This window comes from Panulirus ornatus, chromosome 18 (assembly GCF_036320965.1).
Source record: "Panulirus ornatus isolate Po-2019 chromosome 18, ASM3632096v1, whole genome shotgun sequence".
Lineage (NCBI taxonomy): Eukaryota > Metazoa > Arthropoda > Malacostraca > Decapoda > Palinuridae > Panulirus > Panulirus ornatus.
In genome coordinates this window covers 57,854,510-57,879,243 of record NC_092241.1, presented here as the reverse complement: position 1 = coordinate 57,879,243, position 24,734 = coordinate 57,854,510, and the positions used below count along the sequence as shown (strand labels likewise).

At 43.0% G+C, this 24,734-nt stretch overlaps 1 protein-coding gene across 4 annotated transcripts in view; it reads left to right on the top strand.

Moving 5' to 3' along the window:
- Polr1B (RNA polymerase I subunit Rpl135) overlaps positions 1–24,734 on the top strand; it is a 242,799-nt gene that overhangs the window by 211,946 nt on the left and 6,119 nt on the right. For 3 of the 4 annotated variants that reach the window (XM_071673309.1, XM_071673310.1, XM_071673311.1), the window contains one exon: positions 990–1,310. In XM_071673309.1, coding sequence (XP_071529410.1) covers positions 990–1,295 — 306 coding nt within the window. In that variant the 3' untranslated portion in view covers positions 1,296–1,310. Of the gene's footprint in view, positions 1–989; positions 1,311–24,734 lie in introns of those variants that run through there. The other variant, XM_071673312.1, reaches the window with a different exon arrangement.

Here is a 24,734-nt window from a genome sequence, read left to right as displayed (position 1 = left end):
TCTATAAAGGAACAAATGCATGTGTAAGATTGGATTGAGAGCTGAGTGATAGTTTTGGGATACATGTAGATAAGAGAGTTGAAAACAAAACTAGGGAAAAGGGGTGCAGAGAAGGAGTGTGATGGTGAGATATGGTGGCTAGTGGCAAGCCTGTTTGCAGATGATACTGGGATGTTTGCTGAGAGTGAAGTGGAGTTGCAGATGGTTGTAAGTGTGTTTTATGATGTCTGAAAGTGTAGGTAATTGAAGGTAAATGCAAGTAAAAGTAAAGTAATTATGCTTGAAAGGAAACAGAGTGAAAGTAGGATATTGTAAAAGCACATGGAGTGAATGAAGAAAGTGTACTAAATTGTGTTGTGGATATGGAGAGAAAAAGATTGGAAGAAGGAAGAGAATTTAGGTATCTAGGAGCTGTCATAGGTAAGTGTGGTGGTATGGAAGGAGAGATAAGGGAGAGAGAGAGAGAGAGAGATCAGTGCAGGGTAGAAGAGTCAATGGTCCCTTAATAGAATAAGGGGTTGATGGGTATAAGTATGAAAGTGAAGAGAGGTTTATGGGATAGCACAGTTCTCCCAACCCTGACCTATGCAGCCAAAACATGGACATGGAATGAGCCACAGGCAAATAGCTCATGCAGAACCTCCTCAAAGCTGCTGTGTTTTACTTTCATGTAAATGAACAAGTGCTGCTTGCCCTCTTGAATGTTTGGAAGGATTAAGTTTTTCCTCAGCAAATATGTACAAGATTTAGTAGAAGTATGAAAGCATAAAAACACAAACAGCTAGGAGTAAGGAGAAGCATTAAATGGTAAAGAAATTGTTGAAAGGATAGACTGAAGTTTAGAATGTTTAGGAGACCAGTAGTAGTCAAGGTAGTCAGGGAAACTCTCAAGGTTTATATTAATTTTCAGTCACATGGGAAGATAGGATTTTACATACTGATGCTAGTTTTTGTATCCTGATAGCAAGATTTATACACTGATTCCATAGGTCAGAGCAACTGGTGCTGTTGACATGATAACCCATCAACCAGTTAAAGGGCGTAAGAGAGGAGGAGCAATCAGATTTGGAGAGATGGAACGGGACTGCCTTCTTGCGCATGGTGCTGCTTATACTCTGAAGGACCGACTTCTTGACTGCTCTGACATATCTCAGGTATGTAAATTTAAAGAATATTGTACATTATTTCATTATGTGTGGTTTGTCCTTTGTGTAAGCCAGTGCATCTATACACAATGTCTCATTAAAACACTAGGTCAAGAGAAAGGTGCAAGAGGTGAAAAAAAGGGCAAATGAGAGTTGGGGTGAGAGAGTATCATTAAATTTTAGGGAGAATAAAAAGATGTTCTGGAAGGAGGTAAATAAAGTGCGTAAGACAAGGGAGCAAATGGGAACTTCAGTGAAGGGCGCAAATGGGGAGGTGATAACAAGTAGTGGTGATGTGAGAAGGAGATGGAGTGAGTATTTTGAAGGTTTGTTGAATGTGTTTGATGATAGAGTGGCAGACATAGGGTGTTTTGGTCGAGGTGGTGTGCAAAGTGAGAGGGTTAGGGAAAATGATTTGGTAAACAGAGAAGAGGTAGTGAAAGCTTTGCGGAAGATGAAAGCCGGCAAGGCAGCAGGTTTGGATGGTATTGCAGTGGAATTTATTAAAAAAGGGGGTGACTGTATTGTTGACTGGTTGGTAAGGTTATTTAATGTATGTATGACTCATGGTGAGGTGCCTGAGGATTGGCGGAATGCGTGCATAGTGCCATTGTACAAAGGCAAAGGGGATAAGAGTGAGTGCTCAAATTACAGAGGTATAAGTTTGTTGAGTATTCCTGGTAAATTATATGGGAGGGTATTGATTGAGAGGGTGAAGGCATGTACAGAGCATCAGATTGGGGAAGAGCAGTGTGGTTTCAGAAGTGGTAGAGGATGTGTGGATCAGGTGTTTGCTTTGAAGAATGTATGTGAGAAATACTTAGAAAAGGAAATGGATTTGTATGTAGCATTTATGGATCTGGAGAAGGCATATGATAGAGTTGATAGAGATGCTCTGTGGAAGGTATTAAGAATATATGGTGTGGGAGGAAAGTTGTTAGAAGCAGTGAAAAGTTTTTATCGAGGATGTAAGGCATGTGTACGTGTAGGAAGAGAGGAAAGTGATTGGTTCTCAGTGAATGTAGGTTTGCGGCAGGGGTGTGTGATGTCTCCATGGTTGTTTAATTTGTTTATGGATGGGGTTGTTAGGGAGGTAAATGCAAGAGTTTTGGAAAGAGGGGCAAGTATGAAGTCTGTTGGGGATGAGAGAGCTTGGGAAGTGAGTCAGTTGTTGTTCGCTGATGATACAGCGCTGGTGGCTGATTCATGTGAGAAACTGCAGAAGCTGGTGACTAAGTTTGGTAAAGTGTGTGAAAGAAGAAAGTTAAGAGTAAATGTGAATAAGAGCAAGGTTATTAGGTACAGTAGGGTTGAGGGTCAAGTCAGTTGGGAGGTGAGTTTGAATGGAGAAAAACTGGAGGAAGTGAAGTGTTTTAGATATCTGGGAGTGGATCTGGCAGCGGATGGAACCATGGAAGCGGAAGTGGATCATAGGGTGGGGGAGGGGGCAAAAATTCTGGGGGCCTTGAAGAGTGTGTGGAGGTCGAGAACATTATCTCGGAAAGCAAAAATGGGTATGTTTGAAGGAATAGTGGTTCCAACAATGTTGTATGGTTGCGAGGCATGGGCTATGGATAGAGTTGTGCGCGGGAGGATGGATGTGCTGGAAATGAGATGTTTGAGGACAATGTGTGGTGTGAGGTGGTTTGATCGAGTGAGTAACGTAAGGGTGAGAGAGATGTGTGGAAATAAAAAGAGCGTGGTTGAGAGAGCAGAAGAGGGTGTTTTGAAGTGGTTTGGGCACATGGAGAGAATGAGTGAGGAGAGATTGACCAAGAGGATATATGTGTCGGAGGTGGAGGGAACGAGGAGAAGAGGGAGACCAAATTGGAGGTGGAAAGATTGAGTGAAAAAGATTTTGTGTGATCGGGGCCTGAACATGCAGGAGGGTGAAAGGAGGGCAAGGAATAGAGTGAACTGGAGCGATGTGGTATACCGGGGTTGACGTGCTGTCAGTGGATTGAATCAAGGCATGTGAAGCGTCTGGGGTAAACCATGGAAAGCTGTGTAGGTATGTATATTTGCGTGTGTGGACGTATGTATGTACATGTGTGTGGGGGGGGGTTGGCCATTTCTTTCGTCTGTTTCCTTGCGCTACCTCGCAAACGCGGGCGACAGCGACAAAGTGTAATAATAATAATAATAATAATAATAATAATAATAATAATAATATAGAAAGAGACAGGAGGTCAAGAGGAAGGTGCAAGAGGTGAAAAAGAGGGCAAATGAGAGTTGGGGTGAGAGAGTATCATTAAATTTTAGGGAGAATAAAAAGATGTTCTGGAAGGAGGTAAATAAAGTGCGTAAGACAAGGGAGCAAATGGGAACTTCAGTGAAGGGCGCTAGTGGGGAGGTGATAACACGTAGTGGTGATGTGAGAAGGAGATGGAGTGAGTATTTTGAAGGTTTGTTGAATGTGTTTGACAATAGAGTGGCAGATATAGGGTGTTTTGGTCGAGGTGGTGTGCAAAGTGAGAGGGTTAGGGAAAATGATTTGGTAAACAGAGAAGAGGTAGTAAAAGCTTTGCGGAAGATGAAAGCCGGCAAGGCAGCAGGTTTGGATGGTATTGCAGTGGAATTTATTAAAAAAGGGGCTGACTGTATTGTTGACTGGTTGGTAAGGTTATTTGATGTATGTATGACTCATGGTGAGGTGCCTGAGGATTGGCGGAATGCGTGCATATTGCCATTGTACAAAGGCAAAGGGGATAAGAGTGAGTGCTCAAATTACAGAGGTATAAGTTTGTTGAGTATTCCTGGTAAATTATGTGGGAGGGTATTGATTGAGAGGGTGAAGGCATGTACAGAGCATCAGATTGGGGAAGAGCAGTGTGGTTTCAGAAGTGGTAGAGGATGTGTGGATCAGGTGTTTGCTTTGAAGAATGTATGTGAGAAATACTTAGAAAAGTAAATGGATTTGTATGTAGCATCTATGGATCTGGAGAAGGCATATGATAGAGTTGATAGAGATGCTCTGTGGAAGGTATTAAGAATATATGGTGTGGGAGGCAAGTTGTTAGAAGCAGTGAAAAGTTTTTATCGAGGATGTAAGGCATGTGTACGTGTAGGAAGAGAGGAAAGGGATTGGTTCTCTGTGAATGTAGGTTTGCGGCAGGGGTGTGTGATGTCTCCATGGTTGTTTAATTTGTTTATGGATGGGGTTGTTAGGGAGGTGAATGCAAGAGTTTTGGAAAGAGGGGTAAGTATGCAGTCTGTTGTGGATGAGAGAGCTTGGGAAGTGAGTCAGTTGTTGTTCGCTGATGATACAGCGCTGGTGGCTGATTCATGTGAGAAACTGCAGAAGCTGGTGACTGAGTTTGGTAAAGTGTGTGAAAGAAGAAAGTTAAGAGTAAATGTGAATAAAAGCAAGGTTATTAGGTACAGTAGGGTTGAGGGTCAAGTCAATTGGGAGGTAAGTTTGAATGGAGAAAAACTGGAGGAAATAAAGTGTTTTAGGTATCTGGGAGTGGATCTGGCAGCGGATGGAACCATGGAAGCGGAAGTGAATCATAGGGTGGGGGAGGGGGCGAAAACCCTGGGAGCCTTGAAGAATGTGTGGAAGTCGAGAACATTATCTCGGAAAGCAAAAATGGGTATGTTTGAAGGAATAGTGGTTCCAACAATGTTGTATGGTTGTGAGGCGTGGGCTATGGATAGAGTTGTGCACAGGAGGGTGGATGTGCTGGAAATGAGATGTTTGAGGACAATGTGTGGTGTGAGGTGGTTTGATCGAGTAAGTAATGTAAAGGTAAGAGAAATGTGTGGAAATAAAAAGAGCGTGGTTGAGAGAGCAGAAGAGGGTGTTTTGAAATGGTTTGGGCACATGGAGAGAATGAGTGAGGAAAGATTGATCAAGAGGATATATGTGTCGGAGGTGGAGGGAACGAGGAGAAGAGGGAGACCAAATTGGAGGTGGAAAGATGGAGTGAAAAAGATTTTGTGTGATCGGGGCCTGAACATGCAGGAGGGTGAAAGGCGGGCAAGGAATAGAGTGAATTAGATCGATGTGGTATACCGGGGTTGATGTGCTGTCAGTGGATTGAATCAGGGCATGTGAAGCGTCTGGGGTAAACCATGGAAAGTTGTGTGGGGCCTGGATGTGGAAAGGGAGCTGTGGTTTCGGGCATTATTGCATGACAGCTAGAGACTGAGTGTGAACGAATGGGGCCTTTGTTGTCTTTTCCTAGTGCTACCTCGCACACATGAGGGGGGAGGGGGATGGTATTCCATGTGTGGTGAGGTGGCGATGGGAATGAATAAAGGCAGACAGTGTGAATTGTGTGCATGGGTATATATGTATGTGTCTGTGTGTGTATATGTATGTGTACATTGAGATGTATAGGTATGTATATTTGCGTGTGTGGACGTGTATGTATATACATGTGTATGGGGGTGGGTTGGGCCATTTCTTTTGTCTGTTTCCTTGCGCTACCTCGCAAACGTGGGAGACAGCGACAAAGCAAAATAAATAAAATAAATATATATATAGCTCCAAAAAAAAAGGTTGCAGTGGGTGTCAGAGCTAGGAGTTGATATGGTATTCTTCATTGTTGATCAGTTTTCTTACACTACCTGAACTGTAATTCAAGAGTCTGTCTTGTCATCTGGACATGTTTTCAGCACATATGGTGAAATTTCATAAGGATCATGAGCCTTGTGTAGGTCAAGACATTAGTATTTTGTTAATGTTTTCACTAAATATCTGCTTTTTCCAAAACTTCCTTCCCATTCCATCTCTTTGTATTTGTGTGTGTGTGTGTGAAATAACGCTTAGAAAAAAAAATTCTCTGAACTTGCTGCCCACCCTCTAGTGAAGTTTGTTCAGAACTCTATTGGACCAATTTAGAGAAAAGTGCTGTATTACTTTTTTATGGTTTTTCTTTACATATGGATATGATAGGGGAGAAAAGGGGGTGGGAGCAGGGGGCTGGAAACCCCCTCCTTGTATTTGAGTTTCTAAAAAAAAGGGAAGCAGGAGTCAAGCAGGGAGTGCTCATCCTTCTCGAAGGCTCAGATTGGGGTGTCTGAATGTGTGTGGATGTAACCAAGTTAAGAACAAAGGAGAGATTGGTAGTATGTTTGAGGGAAGAAAACTGGATGATCTGGCTCTGAGTGAAATGAAGCTCAAGGATAAAGGGGAAGAGTGGTTTGGGAAAGTCTTGGGAGTAAAATGAGGGATTGGTGAGAGGACAAGAGCTGAGGAAGGAGTAGCAATACTCCTGAAGCAGGAGGTGTGGGATTATGTGATGGTGTAAGAAAGTAAATTCTAGATTGTCGTGGGTAAAACTGAAAGTGGATGGAGAGAAGTGTGTGATTATTTGTGCCTGTGCACCTGATTATGAGAAGAAAGATCATGAGAGGCATGTGTTTTGAGAGCAGTTGAGTGAGTGTATTAGCAGCTTTGATGCATGAGACTGGTTATAGTTATGGGTGATTTAAATGTGAAGGTGAGTAATGTGGCTGTTGAGGGTATAATTGGTGTACATGGGGTGTTCATTGCTGGAAATGGTGAAGAGCTTGTGGATTTTTGTCCTGAAAAAAGACTAGTGATTGGGAATACCTGGTTTGAAAAGAGAGAGATACATAACTATACATATTTGAGTAGGAGATATGGTCAAAGGGCTGGAGGGATGTCTGATCACTATCTTGTAGAGGCGAAGGTGAAGATTTGTAGAAGCTTTCCAGAAAAGAAGAGTGAATGTTGGGGTGAAGAGGGTGGTGAGAGTAAGTGAGCTTGGGAAGGAGACCTGTGTGAGGAAGTACCAGGAGAGACTGAGTACAGAATGGAAAAATGTGAGAACAATGGAAGTAAGGGGAGTGGGGGAGGAATGGGATGTATTTAGGGAATCAGTGATGGATTGCGCAAAAGATGCTTGTGGGCATGAGAAGAGTGGGAGGTGGGTTGATTAGAAAGGGTAGTGAGTGGTGGGATGAAGAAGTAAGAGTATTAGTGAAAGAGAAGAGAGAGGCATTTGGATGATTTTTGCAGGGAAAAAATGCAATTGAGTGGGAGATGTATAAAAGAAAGAGACAGGAGGTCAAGAGAAAGGTGCAAGAGGTGAAAAAAAGGGCAAATGAGAGTTGGGGTGAGAGAGTATCATTAAATTTTAGGGAGAATAAAAAGATGTTCTGGAAGGAGGTAAATAAAGTGTGTAAGACAAGGGAGCAAATGGGAACTTCAGTGAAGGGCGCAAATGGGGAGGTGATAACAAGTAGTGGTGATGTGAGAAGGAGATGGAGTGAGTATTTTGAAGGTTTGTTGAATGTGTTTGATGATAGAGTGGCAGATATAGGGTGTTTTGGTCGAGGTGGTGTGCAAAGTGAGAGGGTTAGGGAAAATGATTTGGTAAACAGAGAAGAGGTAGTGAAAGCTTTGCGGAAGATGAAAGCCGGCAAGGCAGCAGGTTTGGATGGTATTGCAGTGGAATTTATTAAAAAAGGGGGTGACTGTATTGTTGACTGGTTGGTAAGGTTATTTAATGTATGTATGACTCATGGTGAGGTGCCTGAGGATTGGCGGAATGCGTGCATAGTGCCATTGTACAAAGGCAAAGGGGATAAGAGTGAGTGCTCAAATTACAGAGGTATAAGTTTGTTGAGTATTCCTGGTAAATTATATGGGAGGGTATTGATTGAGAGGGTGAAGGCATGTACAGAGCATCAGATTGGGGAAGAGCAGTGTGGTTTCAGAAGTGGTAGAGGATGTGTGGATCAGGTGTTTGCTTTGAAGAATGTATGTGAGAAATACTTAGAAAAGGAAATGGATTTGTATGTAGCATTTATGGATCTGGAGAAGGCATATGATAGAGTTGATAGAGATGCTCTGTGGAAGGTATTAAGAATATATGGTGTGGGAGGAAAGTTGTTAGAAGCAGTAAAAAGTTTTTTATCGAGGATGTAAGGCATGTGTACGTGTAGGAAGAGAGGAAAGTGATTGGTTCTCAGTGAATGTAGGTTTGCGGCAGGGGTGTGTGATGTCTCCATGGTTGTTTAATTTATTTATGGATGGGGTTGTTAGGGAGGTAAATGCAAGAGTTTTGGAAAGAGGGGCAAGTATGAAGTCTGTTGGGGATGAGAGAGCTTGGGAAGTGAGTCAGTTGTTGTTCGCTGATGATACAGCACTGGTGGCTGATTCATGTGAGAAACTGCAGAAGCTGGTGACTGAGTTTGGTAAAGTGTGTGGAAGAAGAAAGTTAAGAGTAAATGTGAATAAGAGCAAGGTTATTAGGTACAGTAGGGTTGAGGGTCAAGTCAATTGGGAGGTGAGTTTGAATGGAGAAAAACTGGAGGAAGTGAAGTGTTTTAGATATCTGGGAGTGGATCTGGCAGCGGATGGAACCATGGAAGCGGAAGTGGATCATAGGGTGGGGGAGGGGGCGAAAATTCTGGGGGCCTTGAAGAATGTGTGGAAGTCGAGAACATTATCTCGGAAAGCAAAAATGGGTATGTTTGAAGGAATAGTGGTTCCAACAATGTTGTATGGTTGCGAGGCGTGGGCTATGGATAGAGTTGTGCGCAGGAGGATGGATGTGCTGGAAATGAGATGTTTGAGGACAATGTGTGGTGTGAGGTGGTTTGATCGAGTGAGTAACATAAGGGTAAGAGAGATGTGTAGAAATAAAAAGAGCGTGGTTGAGAGAGCAGAAGAGGGTGTTTTGAAGTGGTTTGGGCACATGGAGAGAATGAGTGAGGAAAGATTGACCAAGAGGATATATGTGTCGGAGGTGGAGGGAACGAGGAGAAGAGTGAGACCAAATTGGAGGTGGAAAGATGGAGTGAAAAAGATTTTGTGTGATCGGGGCCTGAACATGCAGGAGGGTGAAAGGAGGGCAAGGAATAGAGTGAATTGGAGCGATGTGGTATACCGGGGTTGACGTGCTGTCAGTGGATTGAATCAAGGCATTTGAAGCGTCTGGGGTAAACCATGGAAAGCTGTGTAGGTATGTATATTTGCGTGTGTGGACGTATGTATATACATGTGTATTGGGGTGGGTTGGGCCATTTCTTTCGTCTGTTTCCTTGCGCTACCTCACAAACGCGGGAGACAGCGACAAAGTATAATAAAAAAAAAAAAAATATCTTAAATGGTTTAGGTCTATAATTATGACTGAGAGAGCAGGATAAACAAAACCTGAATTAAAGGAGGAAGTGAAAGGAAGATGGAAAGAGTATTTTGGAAAACTGATGAAAGTGGGAGAAGGGGAGGCAACAGTTGTCACATGCATGGGTATGGAGGATGGAAGGAAGAGGATACAAGTGCAAGGGCCTGTAGCAAAAATGGGAGGTAAGAAGAGCAATAATGTGGCTGAGGGTAGGAAAGGCTCCTGCAGTGGATAGGATTATGTCTGAAATGCTGAGGTATGGAGGAGAATATGTGATAGAGTGGATGCAGCGTATATGTAATTTTGCATGGAGACAGGAGGTTATGCCTGAGGGTTGGGTGAAAGCTATTATTGTTCCTTTATTCAAAGGAAAAGGTGCTAAGGATATATTTAGCAGTTATAGGGAAATAAGTCTGTTAAGTATACCAGGAAAAGTGTATGAAAGAATATTAAATGGCAGAGTGGTGGAAGTGATTGAATGCATAATAAGTGAAGAGCAAGAGGGTTTTAGGAAAGGATGGGGATGTATGGATCAGACTTTTGTGGTACAGATGACCTTGGAAAAGTATTTAGCAAAAGGTAAAGTTGTATGCAACTTTTATGGATATGGAGAAAGCATATGACAGAGTCAAGTGGAATGTTTTGAAGGATGTGTTAAGGATATATGGTATAGGGGACAACTGTTGGATGGTGTGAAAGCCTTCTATAAAGGAACAAATGCATGTGTAAGATTGGATTGAGAGCTGAGTGATAGTTTTGGGATACATGTAGATAAGAGAGTTGAAAACAAAACTAGGGAAAAGGGGTGCAGAGAAGGAGTGTGATGGTGAGATATGGTGGCTAGTGGCAAGCCTGTTTGCAGATGATACTGGGATGTTTGCTGAGAGTGAAGTGGAGTTGCAGATGGTTGTAAGTGTGTTTTATGATGTCTGAAAGTGTAGGTAATTGAAGGTAAATGCAAGTAAAAGTAAAGTAATTATGCTTGAAAGGAAACAGAGTGAAAGTAGGATATTGTAAAAGCACATGGAGTGAATGAAGAAAGTGTACTAAATTGTGTTGTGGATATGGAGAGAAAAAGATTGGAAGAAGGAAGAGAATTTAGGTATCTAGGAGCTGTCATAGGTAAGTGTGGTGGTATGGAAGGAGAGATAAGGGAGAGAGAGAGAGAGAGAGATCAGTGCAGGGTAGAAGAGTCAATGGTCCCTTAATAGAATAAGGGGTTGATGGGTATAAGTATGAAAGTGAAGAGAGGTTTATGGGATAGCACAGTTCTCCCAACCCTGACCTATGCAGCCAAAACATGGACATGGAATGAGCCACAGGCAAATAGCTCATGCAGAACCTCCTCAAAGCTGCTGTGTTTTACTTTCATGTAAATGAACAAGTGCTGCTTGCCCTCTTGAATGTTTGGAAGGATTAAGTTTTTCCTCAGCAAATATGTACAAGATTTAGTAGAAGTATGAAAGCATAAAAACACAAACAGCTAGGAGTAAGGAGAAGCATTAAATGGTAAAGAAATTGTTGAAAGGATAGACTGAAGTTTAGAATGTTTAGGAGACCAGTAGTAGTCAAGGTAGTCAGGGAAACTCTCAAGGTTTATATTAATTTTCAGTCACATGGGAAGATAGGATTTTACATACTGATGCTAGTTTTTGTATCCTGATAGCAAGATTTATACACTGATTCCATAGGTCAGAGCAACTGGTGCTGTTGACATGATAACCCATCAACCAGTTAAAGGGCGTAAGAGAGGAGGAGCAATCAGATTTGGAGAGATGGAACGGGACTGCCTTCTTGCGCATGGTGCTGCTTATACTCTGAAGGACCGACTTCTTGACTGCTCTGACATATCTCAGGTATGTAAATTTAAAGAATATTGTACATTATTTCATTATGTGTGGTTTGTCCTTTGTGTAAGCCAGTGCATCTATACACAATGTCTCATTAAAACACTAGGTCAAGAGAAAGGTGCAAGAGGTGAAAAAAAGGGCAAATGAGAGTTGGGGTGAGAGAGTATCATTAAATTTTAGGGAGAATAAAAAGATGTTCTGGAAGGAGGTAAATAAAGTGCGTAAGACAAGGGAGCAAATGGGAACTTCAGTGAAGGGCGCAAATGGGGAGGTGATAACAAGTAGTGGTGATGTGAGAAGGAGATGGAGTGAGTATTTTGAAGGTTTGTTGAATGTGTTTGATGATAGAGTGGCAGACATAGGGTGTTTTGGTCGAGGTGGTGTGCAAAGTGAGAGGGTTAGGGAAAATGATTTGGTAAACAGAGAAGAGGTAGTGAAAGCTTTGCGGAAGATGAAAGCCGGCAAGGCAGCAGGTTTGGATGGTATTGCAGTGGAATTTATTAAAAAAGGGGCTGACTGTATTGTTGACTGGTTGGTAAGGTTATTTAATGTATGTATGACTCATGGTGAGGTGCCTGAGGATTGGCGGAATGCGTGCATAGTGCCATTGTACAAAGGCAAAGGGGATAAGAGTGAGTGCTCAAATTACAGAGGTATAAGTTTGTTGAGTATTCCTGGTAAATTATATGGGAGGGTATTGATTGAGAGGGTGAAGGCATGTACAGAGCATCAGATTGGGGAAGAGCAGTGTGGTTTCAGAAGTGGTAGAGGATGTGTGGATCAGGTGTTTGCTTTGAAGAATGTATGTGAGAAATACTTAGAAAAGGAAATGGATTTGTATGTAGCATTTATGGATCTGGAGAAGGCATATGATAGAGTTGATAGAGATGCTCTGTGGAAGGTATTAAGAATATATGGTGTGGGAGGAAAGTTGTTAGAAGCAGTGAAAAGTTTTTATCGAGGATGTAAGGCATGTGTACGTGTAGGAAGAGAGGAAAGTGATTGGTTCTCAGTGAATGTAGGTTTGCGGCAGGGGTGTGTGATGTCTCCATGGTTGTTTAATTTGTTTATGGATGGGGTTGTTAGGGAGGTAAATGCAAGAGTTTTGGAAAGAGGGGCAAGTATGAAGTCTGTTGGGGATGAGAGAGCTTGGGAAGTGAGTCAGTTGTTGTTCGCTGATGATACAGCGCTGGTGGCTGATTCATGTGAGAAACTGCAGAAGCTGGTGACTGAGTTTGGTAAAGTGTGTGAAGAAGAAAGTTAAGAGTAAATGTGAATAAGAGCAAGGTTATTAGGTACAGTAGGGTTGAGGGTCAAGTCAGTTGGGAGGTGAGTTTGAATGGAGAAAAACTGGAGGAAGTGAAGTGTTTTAGATATCTGGGAGTGGATCTGGCAGCGGATGGAACCATGGAAGCGGAAGTGGATCATAGGGTGGGGGAGGGGGCAAAAATTCTGGGGGCCTTGAAGAGTGTGTGGAGGTCGAGAACATTATCTCGGAAAGCAAAAATGGGTATGTTTGAAGGAATAGTGGTTCCAACAATGTTGTATGGTTGCGAGGCATGGGCTATGGATAGAGTTGTGCGCGGGAGGATGGATGTGCTGGAAATGAGATGTTTGAGGACAATGTGTGGTGTGAGGTGGTTTGATCGAGTGAGTAACGTAAGGGTGAGAGAGATGTGTGGAAATAAAAAGAGCGTGGTTGAGAGAGCAGAAGAGGGTGTTTTGAAGTGGTTTGGGCACATGGAGAGAATGAGTGAGGAGAGATTGACCAAGAGGATATATGTGTCGGAGGTGGAGGGAACGAGGAGAAGAGGGAGACCAAATTGGAGGTGGAAAGATTGAGTGAAAAAGATTTTGTGTGATCGGGGCCTGAACATGCAGGAGGGTGAAAGGAGGGCAAGGAATAGAGTGAACTGGAGCGATGTGGTATACCGGGGTTGACGTGCTGTCAGTGGATTGAATCAAGGCATGTGAAGCGTCTGGGGTAAACCATGGAAAGCTGTGTAGGTATGTATATTTGCGTGTGTGGACGTATGTATGTACATGTGTGTGGGGGGGGGGTTGGCCATTTCTTTCGTCTGTTTCCTTGCGCTACCTCGCAAACGCGGGCGACAGCGACAAAGTGTAATAATAATAATAATAATAATAATAATAATAATAATAATAATATAGAAAGAGACAGGAGGTCAAGAGGAAGGTGCAAGAGGTGAAAAAGAGGGCAAATGAGAGTTGGGGTGAGAGAGTATCATTAAATTTTAGGGAGAATAAAAAGATGTTCTGGAAGGAGGTAAATAAAGTGCGTAAGACAAGGGAGCAAATGGGAACTTCAGTGAAGGGCGCTAGTGGGGAGGTGATAACACGTAGTGGTGATGTGAGAAGGAGATGGAGTGAGTATTTTGAAGGTTTGTTGAATGTGTTTGACAATAGAGTGGCAGATATAGGGTGTTTTGGTCGAGGTGGTGTGCAAAGTGAGAGGGTTAGGGAAAATGATTTGGTAAACAGAGAAGAGGTAGTAAAAGCTTTGCGGAAGATGAAAGCCGGCAAGGCAGCAGGTTTGGATGGTATTGCAGTGGAATTTATTAAAAAAGGGGCTGACTGTATTGTTGACTGGTTGGTAAGGTTATTTGATGTATGTATGACTCATGGTGAGGTGCCTGAGGATTGGCGGAATGCGTGCATATTGCCATTGTACAAAGGCAAAGGGGATAAGAGTGAGTGCTCAAATTACAGAGGTATAAGTTTGTTGAGTATTCCTGGTAAATTATGTGGGAGGGTATTGATTGAGAGGGTGAAGGCATGTACAGAGCATCAGATTGGGGAAGAGCAGTGTGGTTTCAGAAGTGGTAGAGGATGTGTGGATCAGGTGTTTGCTTTGAAGAATGTATGTGAGAAATACTTAGAAAAGTAAATGGATTTGTATGTAGCATCTATGGATCTGGAGAAGGCATATGATAGAGTTGATAGAGATGCTCTGTGGAAGGTATTAAGAATATATGGTGTGGGAGGCAAGTTGTTAGAAGCAGTGAAAAGTTTTTATCGAGGATGTAAGGCATGTGTACGTGTAGGAAGAGAGGAAAGGGATTGGTTCTCTGTGAATGTAGGTTTGCGGCAGGGGTGTGTGATGTCTCCATGGTTGTTTAATTTGTTTATGGATGGGGTTGTTAGGGAGGTGAATGCAAGAGTTTTGGAAAGAGGGGTAAGTATGCAGTCTGTTGTGGATGAGAGAGCTTGGGAAGTGAGTCAGTTGTTGTTCGCTGATGATACAGCGCTGGTGGCTGATTCATGTGAGAAACTGCAGAAGCTGGTGACTGAGTTTGGTAAAGTGTGTGAAAGAAGAAAGTTAAGAGTAAATGTGAATAAAAGCAAGGTTATTAGGTACAGTAGGGTTGAGGGTCAAGTCAATTGGGAGGTAAGTTTGAATGGAGAAAAACTGGAGGAAATAAAGTGTTTTAGGTATCTGGGAGTGGATCTGGCAGCGGATGGAACCATGGAAGCGGAAGTGAATCATAGGGTGGGGGAGGGGGCGAAAACCCTGGGAGCCTTGAAGAATGTGTGGAAGTCGAGAACATTATCTCGGAAAGCAAAAATGGGTATGTTTGAAGGAATAGTGGTTCCAACAATGTTGTATGGTTGTGAGGCGTGGGCTATGGATAGAGTTGTGCACAGGAGGGTGGATGTGCTGGAAATGAGATGTTTGAGGACAATGTGTGGTGTGAGGTGGTTTGATCGAGTAAGTAATGTAAAGGTAAGAGAAATGTGTGGAAATAAAAAGAGCGTGGTTGAGAGAGCAGAAGAGGGTGTTTTGAAATGGTTTGGGCACATGGAGAGAATGAGTGAGGAAAGATTGATCAAGAGGATATATGTGTCGGAGGTGGAGGGAACGAGGAGAAGAGGGAGACCAAATTGGAGGTGGAAAGATGGAGTGAAAAAGATTTTGTGTGATCGGGGCCTGAACATGCAGGAGGGTGAAAGGCGGGCAAGGAATAGAGTGAATTAGATCGATGTGGTATACCGGGGTTGATGTGCTGTCAGTGGATTGAATCAGGGCATGTGAAGCGTCTGGGGTAAACCATGGAAAGTTGTGTGGGGCCTGGATGTGGAAAGGGAGCTGTGGTTTCGGGCATTATTGCATGACAGCTAGAGACTGAGTGTGAACGAATGGGGCCTTTGTTGTCTTTTCCTAGTGCTACCTCGCACACATGAGGGGGGAGGGGGATGGTATTCCATGTGTGGTGAGGTGGCGATGGGAATGAATAAAGGCAGACAGTGTGAATTGTGTGCATGGGTATATATGTATGTGTCTGTGTGTGTATATGTATGTGTACATTGAGATGTATAGGTATGTATATTTGCGTGTGTGGACGTGTATGTATATACATGTGTATGGGGGTGGGTTGGGCCATTTCTTTTGTCTGTTTCCTTGCGCTACCTCGCAAACGTGGGAGACAGCGACAAAGCAAAATAAATAAAATAAATATATATATAGCTCCAAAAAAAAAGGTTGCAGTGGGTGTCAGAGCTAGGAGTTGATATGGTATTCTTCATTGTTGATCAGTTTTCTTACACTACCTGAACTGTAATTCAAGAGTCTGTCTTGTCATCTGGACATGTTTTCAGCACATATGGTGAAATTTCATAAGGATCATGAGCCTTGTGTAGGTCAAGACATTAGTATTTTGTTAATGTTTTCACTAAATATCTGCTTTTTCCAAAACTTCCTTCCCATTCCATCTCTTTGTATTTGTGTGTGTGTGTGTGAAATAACGCTTAGAAAAAAAAATTCTCTGAACTTGCTGCCCACCCTCTAGTGAAGTTTGTTCAGAACTCTATTGGACCAATTTAGAGAAAAGTGCTGTATTACTTTTTTATGGTTTTTCTTTACATATGGATATGATAGGGGAGAAAAGGGGGTGGGAGCAGGGGGCTGGAAACCCCCTCCTTGTATTTGAGTTTCTAAAAAAAAGGGAAGCAGGAGTCAAGCAGGGAGTGCTCATCCTTCTCGAAGGCTCAGATTGGGGTGTCTGAATGTGTGTGGATGTAACCAAGTTAAGAACAAAGGAGAGATTGGTAGTATGTTTGAGGGAAGAAAACTGGATGATCTGGCTCTGAGTGAAATGAAGCTCAAGGATAAAGGGGAAGAGTGGTTTGGGAAAGTCTTGGGAGTAAAATGAGGGATTGGTGAGAGGACAAGAGCTGAGGAAGGAGTAGCAATACTCCTGAAGCAGGAGGTGTGGGATTATGTGATGGTGTAAGAAAGTAAATTCTAGATTGTCGTGGGTAAAACTGAAAGTGGATGGAGAGAAGTGTGTGATTATTTGTGCCTGTGCACCTGATTATGAGAAGAAAGATCATGAGAGGCATGTGTTTTGAGAGCAGTTGAGTGAGTGTATTAGCAGCTTTGATGCATGAGACTGGGTTATAGTTATGGGTGATTTAAATGTGAAGGTGAGTAATGTGGCTGTTGAGGGTATAATTGGTGTACATGGGGTGTTCATTGCTGGAAATGGTGAAGAGCTTGTGGATTTTTGTCCTGAAAAAAGACTAGTGATTGGGAATACCTGGTTTGAAAAGAGAGAGATACATAACTATACATATTTGAGTAGGAGATATGGTCAAAGGGCTGGAGGGATGTCTGATCACTATCTTGTAGAGGCGAAGGTGAAGATTTGTAGAAGCTTTCAGAAAAGAAGAGAAAATGCTGGGGAGAAGAGAGTGGTGAGAGTTAGTGAGCTTGGAAAGGAGACTTGTGTGAGGAACTGTCAGAAGAGATTGAGTGTAGAGTGGCAAAAGGTGAAAGTAAATTAATTGAGGGGAGTGGGGGAGGAATGGGATGTATTAAGGGAAGCAGTGATGGCTTGCGCAAAAGATGTATGTAGTAGGAGAAAGATAGGAGATAGGCAGATTAGAAAGGGTAGTGAGTGGTGGGATGAAGAAGTAAGATTATTAGTGAAAGAGAAAAGAGAGGCATTTGGAAGATTTGTGCAGGGAAGTAGTGCAAATGACTGGGGAATGTATAAAAGAAAGTGGCAGGAGGTCAAGAGAAAGGTGCAAGAGTTGAAAAAGAGGGCAAATGAAAGTTGGGGTGAGAGAGTATCATTAAATTTTAGAAAGAATAAAAGGATGTTTTAGAAGGAGGTAAATAAAGTGCGTAAGACAAGAGAACAAATGGGAACATTGGTGAAGGGAGCAGGTGGTGAAGCAATAACAGATAGTGATGGAGTAAGTATTTTGAAGGTTATTGAATGTGTTTGATGATAGAGTGGCAGATATAGGGTGTTTTGCTCCGGGTGGTGTGTAAAGTGAGAGGGTCAGGGAGAATGATTTAGTGAATAGAGAAGAGGCAGTGAAAGCTTTGCGGAAGGTGAAATCCTGCAAGGCGGTGGGTTTGGATGGTATTGCAGTGGAATTTATTAAAAAGAGGGGGTGACTGTGTTGTTGATTGGTTGGTAAGGTTATTCAGTGTATGTATGGATTATGGTGAAGTGCTTGAAGATTGGCGGAATGCATGCATAGTGCCATTGTACAAAGGCAAAGGGGATAAAGTTGAGTGTTCAAACTACGGAGGCGTAAATTTGTTGAGTATTCCTGGAAAATTATATGGAAGGGTATTGATTGAGAGGATGAAGGCATGTACAGGGCATCAGATTAGGGAAGAGCAGTCTGGTTTCAGAAATGGTAGAGGATGTGTGGATCAGATGTTTGCTTTGAAGAATGTATGTGAGAAATGCTTAGAAAAACATATGGATTTGTATGTAGCATTTATGGATTGGAGAAGGCATATTATTGGGTTGATATGATAGTATTTCATGGGAAGGATCATTGAGGGGAGTGGAGCGAGGCAGGGTGAGAGAAGTATGTCGTATTTGTGGGGCAGACGTCGCGGGCCACGCATCTCTCCCAAGGTCGTCAGGTACTGCTGGCGAGTGAAAACTTTCATTCTCTGCGCTTGTGTGCCGGCTGTCTTCTAGCATCAGTAGTAAGGTTAATGTGCACACTTTCTGAGGATGCTGACCTTAGGGAAGGCAAGGGTGTGGAGGAAGGTGAGTAGCTTGAAGATGGCAGAGGAAGAAAGCAGGGGGAGAGCATAGTCGGTGAGGGAGGTGGCGGACGAAGTATAGAAGGGAAGAGGCAGTGCTTGAGGGACCAGACCAGTATGGAGGAAAGATACAAAGGAATACATAGATGGAGGGAAAAAAGGAGCAGTAAAGAAGGGGGTTAAGTAAGGGCGGTCGATGATGGAAGAGAGGAAAAAATAGCAAGGTGGAGGTGTAGAATGAAGATTGAAATAACGTGCGGAGGAAACAGCGGATCATACGATGTTTAGGGAGGTATGTGGGGTGGGGGGACGGCGGCAGAGGGGGTGACCCACATACCGGCACAAATCTGGTCCAGTAGCAGTGCCAGAGGGTGGGGGGGGGGGGGGGCGACGCGGGACCTCACCCTTAACCTCCTCCTCCTCCTCCTCCTCCTCCTCCTCCTCCTCCTCCTCTTCCTCCCCCTCCCCATCCCCTCCTCACATGTGTTCCACTTAGGGCGTACACGTCCATCGTCGACGTCATTATGCGCGAGATTTGTCTGGCTCCAGTCATGTGACCAGGTGTCGGAGGTCAGTAGGAAACTTGAACTGTAATAAATGGCTGAGGAAAGTCTTTGGTTGAGTATATATATATATATATATATATATATATATATATATATATATATATATATATATATATATATTATAATCCTTTGTCGTTGTCTACCGCGTTAGCGAGGTAGCGCAAGGAAACAGACGAAAGAATGGCTCAACCCACCCACATGCACATGTATATACTTAAACGCCCACACGCATGTATGCATTCCTCTATATATATATATATATATATATATATATATATATATATATATATATATATATATATATATATATTTTTTTTTTTTTTTTTTTTTTTTTTTTTTCAAACTATTCGCCATTTCCCGCGTTAGCGAGGTAGCGTTAAGAACAGAGAACTGGGCCACTGAGGGAATATCCCCACCTGGCCCCCTTCTCTGTTCCTTCTTTTGGAAAATTAAAAAAAAATTGAGAGGGGAGGGTTTCCAGCCCCCCGCTCCCTCCCCTTTTAGTCGCCTTCTACGACACGCAGGGAATACGTGGGAAGTATTCTTTCTCCCCTATCCCCAGGGATAATATATATATATATATATATATATATATATATATATATATATATATATATATATATATATATATATATTTATATATATATATTATAATCCTTTGTCGCTGTCTACCGCGTTAGCGAGGTAGCGCAAGGAAACAGACGAAAGAATGGCTCAACCCACCCACATGCACATGTATATACTTAAACGCCCACACGCATGTATGCATTCCTCTACATTTCAACGTATACATACTTATACATACACAGACATATACGTGTATATATCTTTCTTTCAAACTATTCGCCATTTCCCGCATTAGCGAGGTAGCGTTAAGAACAGAGGAGTGGGCCTTTGAGGGAATACCCTCACCTGGCCCAATTCTCTGTTCCTTCTTTTGGAAAATTTAAAAAAAAAACGAGAGGGGAGGATTTCCAGCCCCCCGCTCCCTCCCCTTTTAGTCGCCTTCTACGACATGCAGGGAATACGTGGGAAGTATTCTTTCTCCCCTATCCCCAGGGAACAACGTGTATATATATATATATATATATATATATATATATATACATACATACATATATACAGATGTACATACATATTCATACATATACACATGTACATATTCATATTTGCTGCCTTAATTCTCGTCGCCACCCCGCCACACATGAAATGGCACCCCCCCCCCCCCCTACCCCGGCGTGCGTGTGCGGTAGCGCTAGGAAAATACACAACAGGCCACATTTGTTCACACTCAGTCTCTAGCTGTCATGTGTAATGCACCGAAACCACAGCTCCCTTTCCACGTCCAGGCCCCACAAAACGTTCCATGTTTGCCCCAGACGCTTTCTCAACCACACTCTTTTTATTACCACACATCTCTTACACTTTCTTTACTTACTCGATCAAACCACCTCACACCACATATTGTCCTCAAACATCTCATTTCTAGCACATCCACCCTCCTCCGCACAGCCCTATCTATAGCCCACGCCTCACAACCATATAACATTATTGGAACCACTATTCCTTCAAACATACCCATTTTTGCTCTCCGAGATAAAGTTCTCGCCTTCCACACATTTTTCAATGCTCCCAGAAACTTCGCCCCTTCCCCCACATCCCATGTTAGCGAGGTAGCGTTAAGAAGAGAGGAGTGAGCCTTAAGAGGGACAGTCCACACTTCGTCCCCTTCTCTGTTCTTTTTTTTTTTTTTTTTTTTTTTTTTTTTTTTTTTGAGGTGGGGGGGAAGTGAAAACACGGGAGGGAAGGATATCCAGCCTCCGTTCCCTCCCCTTTTAGTCGCCTTCGACACGCAGGGAATATCCCTGGGGATAGGGGAGAAAAAATACTAACTGTGTGTGTGTGTGTGTGTGTGAACTTTGCTCGCCCTATTTTCAGTCATCGGTTCATGACGCGGGGAAGGACTTGGTTGGGGTGGGCGTCTAGGTGCGGTCGGTCAAGGGAAAATGGGTACAATGACTCAACGTCTGAACCCCTTTACACTGCCTCACACTGAGGAAAGAAAAATGAGACTGTGGGTCTGTGCCAGCTGAGGCAGCCCCCACCTGCCATACATACATCCTCAGCCACCCATGATGAAACCCTGAGTACTACCCACACTACCATCACTGCTATACCATTACTTGTACCACCACCACCACCGCCCACATTACCTGTGCTACTGGTAACCATATTACCAACTACCATCTACTGCCTACACTACCATCTACCACCCACACTACCATCTACTACCCACACTACCAACTATCACCCACACTACCAACTACCACCCACACTACCAACTACCACCCACACTACCAACTACCACCCACACTACCAACTACCACCCACACTACCATGTACCACCCACACTACCATGTACCACCCACACTACCAACTACCACCCACACTACCAACTACCACCCACACTACCAACTACCACCCACACTACCAACTACCACCCACACTACCAACTACCACCCACACTACCATGTACCACCCACACTACCAACTACCACCCACACTACCAACTACCACCCACACTACCATGTACCACCCACACTACCATGTACCACCCACACTACCAACTACCACCCACACTACCAACTACCACCCACACTACCATGTACCACCCACACTGCCATCTACCACCCACACTACCAACTACCACCCACACTACCAACTACCACCCACACTACCAACTACCACCCACACTACCATCTACCACCCACACTACCATCTACCACCCACACTACCAACTACCACCCACACTACCATCTACCACCCACACTACCATCTACCACCCACACTACCACCACTACCCTGAGTATCACCTCCGCCATTACCCACACTACCACCACTAACCTGAGTACCACCTCCGCCGTTACCCACACTACCACCACCATCCCCCCACACAACCATTTGTTCCAATATGGCGGCGATCAAGGCGCTTTCTGGAAAACTTTTCATGAGGGCAATGTTTGTCCACTGTGGTACCCTGGAGTAATTTAATCATAATGGAAGAAAAAGAAATTTTAAAGCTTTTGTCCAAGTATACCGAGACAAAGCACTTCATTGTCAGCAGTGAAGGGAAGGAAGGGTACATGGCCGTAGATAGGTGAGGACAAGTGTACAGTGGGGACAGCACACACACACACACACACACACACACACACACACACACACCGACCCGTGGAGTTGGTTAAATGTTTAAAAAAATGTCCTGCTTGAGATACCAAGAATTTGGATGAGTTTGTTTTAGAAGAATGGCTTAGACTATAGATGCTTTAGAAGCTTATGTTATGTAGATTTACCCACATTGGTCAGTGATCAGTTAATATTGGTTATGAAACATTGTGGGTTTATGTTGGGAATTGGCCATGACCATGATATTTTAATGAGAATTACTTTCATTGAATGAGTTTATTCATAGTTATTTCCCAATCCTTACCAAGGAAACGGAGTATATGTTAGTCCCGCCTTGTGCCAGAGTTTACCAGTTAGATTTAAGCTCCACTAATCAGCAAACATTGTATAAATCTTTTCGTTACAGTTTACTGTCTAGCGCATTCCTTGTGTCAGTCATGTTTGTGGTCATGAAACTTGCACACAGTTTGTGGTAGAGGTTTTATTTATGTTTGTGTTCTCCCCATCTTGGCCGCTTCTGACGCTCGCATCATGTGGCGCCAATCAGCTGACCGTGACGTCATGCCCTACTTATGGCCTGCTGTGACGCGAGGGAGCTGGGATGTACCTACCTAACCTGTTCACTAGCCCTACTCCTCTGTCTTGTCTTTCATCCATACAGAATTATACTTGATATTCGTTATTTACATATTTTGTTAACTGAAATTTGTGTTAGTGATTCATCAGTATTTGGACTGAATTATGGCGTAATGATACATTGGTTACCTCTGAAGCTGGTCTATACCTAACCTGGTTTTTCTCCTTGTTTATTTTGTTCCCTAATGCACGATAGGGATTTTCATCCTCTAGCGTATAGATTTAGGCTGGCTCTGATAGTGTTAAATTACGGGGAAATTTCCCCAGTCACGCTAATCCATATTTTTGCAGATTGTCATGGAAACCCCCGGGAACAATAGCCGTTGCCTCTTTCATATCCGTCGATTTTAGTGTAGTTTGTCGAGAAAAAAAAAAAGCCAAAAAATAGATGAGTTTTAGGTAGAAGGAATATTTTTGTTGGCGAGGGTACGTTGAATGGATCTGTAAATCAATCTGTTGATGAAGTTGGGAAGATGAAAGAAACACACCAAGTGGTTAAGATGGGAATGAAACGGATGGAATGTTGGAACTGAGGAACGGAAGGATTATGTGGAAATGGCAGGTGGAGCAGTGAGGAAGATGGATGAATGAAGGTGTGTGTTTACGGTCGCTGGTGAGCGAAACAGTTTCAGGTCTGAAGTTGTTAGACTTAGGTCAGTGAAACTGTGAAATGAAACCATGAAGCACATGCGGGCAAGAGACAATAAGAACAAGAGGATAAAGCAGTTCTTATTAAAGGCAGTGGAAAGATGAATGAACAAAGTATGTAAGACGTTGGTGAATGATCACAATATGTGAACATTGTGGAGGGTAATACTGTTGTGAAAACTAACCAAAGTTACTTTACTGAGTAGATGACGGTGCATAAAAAGCTGGGTGAATCTGTGAATGAGAAGGGTACTGTATTAGGTAGACCGAGGCAGGTGTATGAAGGGTACTGTATTAGGTAGACCGAGGCAGGTGTATGAAGGGTACTGTATTAGGTAGACCGAAGCAGGTGTGTGAAGGGTACTGTATTAGGTAGACCGAAGCAGGTGTGTGAAGGGTACTGTATTAGGTAGACCGAAGCAGGTGTGTGAAGGGTACTGTATTAGGTAGACCGAAGCAGGTGTGTGAAGGGTACTGTATTAGGTAGACCGAAGCAGGTGTGTGAAGGGTACTGTATTAGGTAGACCGAAGGTGTAGTAATAAGTGAAGGGATGATAGTATAGCAGGTAGTCAACGAGATGTTAATCAGTGAAGAAAGGTTAAACAGTTGTAAACCTGTTAATGAGGTAAATTGAATCGTTTGTAAATTGTTAATGAAGTAGAAATTTTCATTTGGTGATGTGATATAGATTTTCTGTAGAATGAAAGTAAAGTATATGTGTAACACTGAATATTGCTTAAGAAGTGCAATAGGAGATTCTTGACAGTAAACTAGAAAAATGAAGGTGAAACCGGCTTAGGTACGGTTCATATTAGGACTAGTGAGAGTAAATGAATTAATTGATTGAGCTTGTTTGCGTGTGGCGGACCGGGAATGTCTGACGAAACTGGTAGTATCTGGCAATGATCACTTGCTGGCGCTCGTCCAGTGACTAGGAAGGTATATTGTATTTATAGATTCGTTTCTTCATCGGCCCGCAAACACCCCCCCCCCCCCCTCCCTCAATGTTAGGAAGTCAAAAAAATGATAAATTAGTTCTCTTACGGACTGAATTGCATAAAGAATCATAAACAGGTTGTAAAGGAGATTGGAGGCCAATCTTTTACGAATGGGAAAGTTAGTATTGAAGTACATTGACTCCTCTGATTTAAACTTGCATGTTCTATCTTAAATATATATGTATAAAGGGGACTAATGTACAAATTAGTTATTATCTGATACAGAGCACGGAGTTGTGGTAAGACCCAGTAGGAAATCAGAGTAACAACTTGATAATTTATATCGGATAAGGTTACGGTAATGGGTAAGCCGAAATGTCATACCAGCGCTCGTTGCGATATATCTGCCTCGATAAGGGACAATGATACCTGGGTGCTCGGCCCATGGTTGATGGCGTCATGTCTGGGGATAATAGCAAGGTGCACGCACCGCTGTGCATTACATCCACTTACGTTAGGCATCGTCGTTTTCCACGGCAGGCATGAGATGGTGTGACATAATGTTAATCTCTATAACTTCTCAGTGTATGGGTTTGGAATTGGTTGCTTGAGACCTGCTTGGCTTT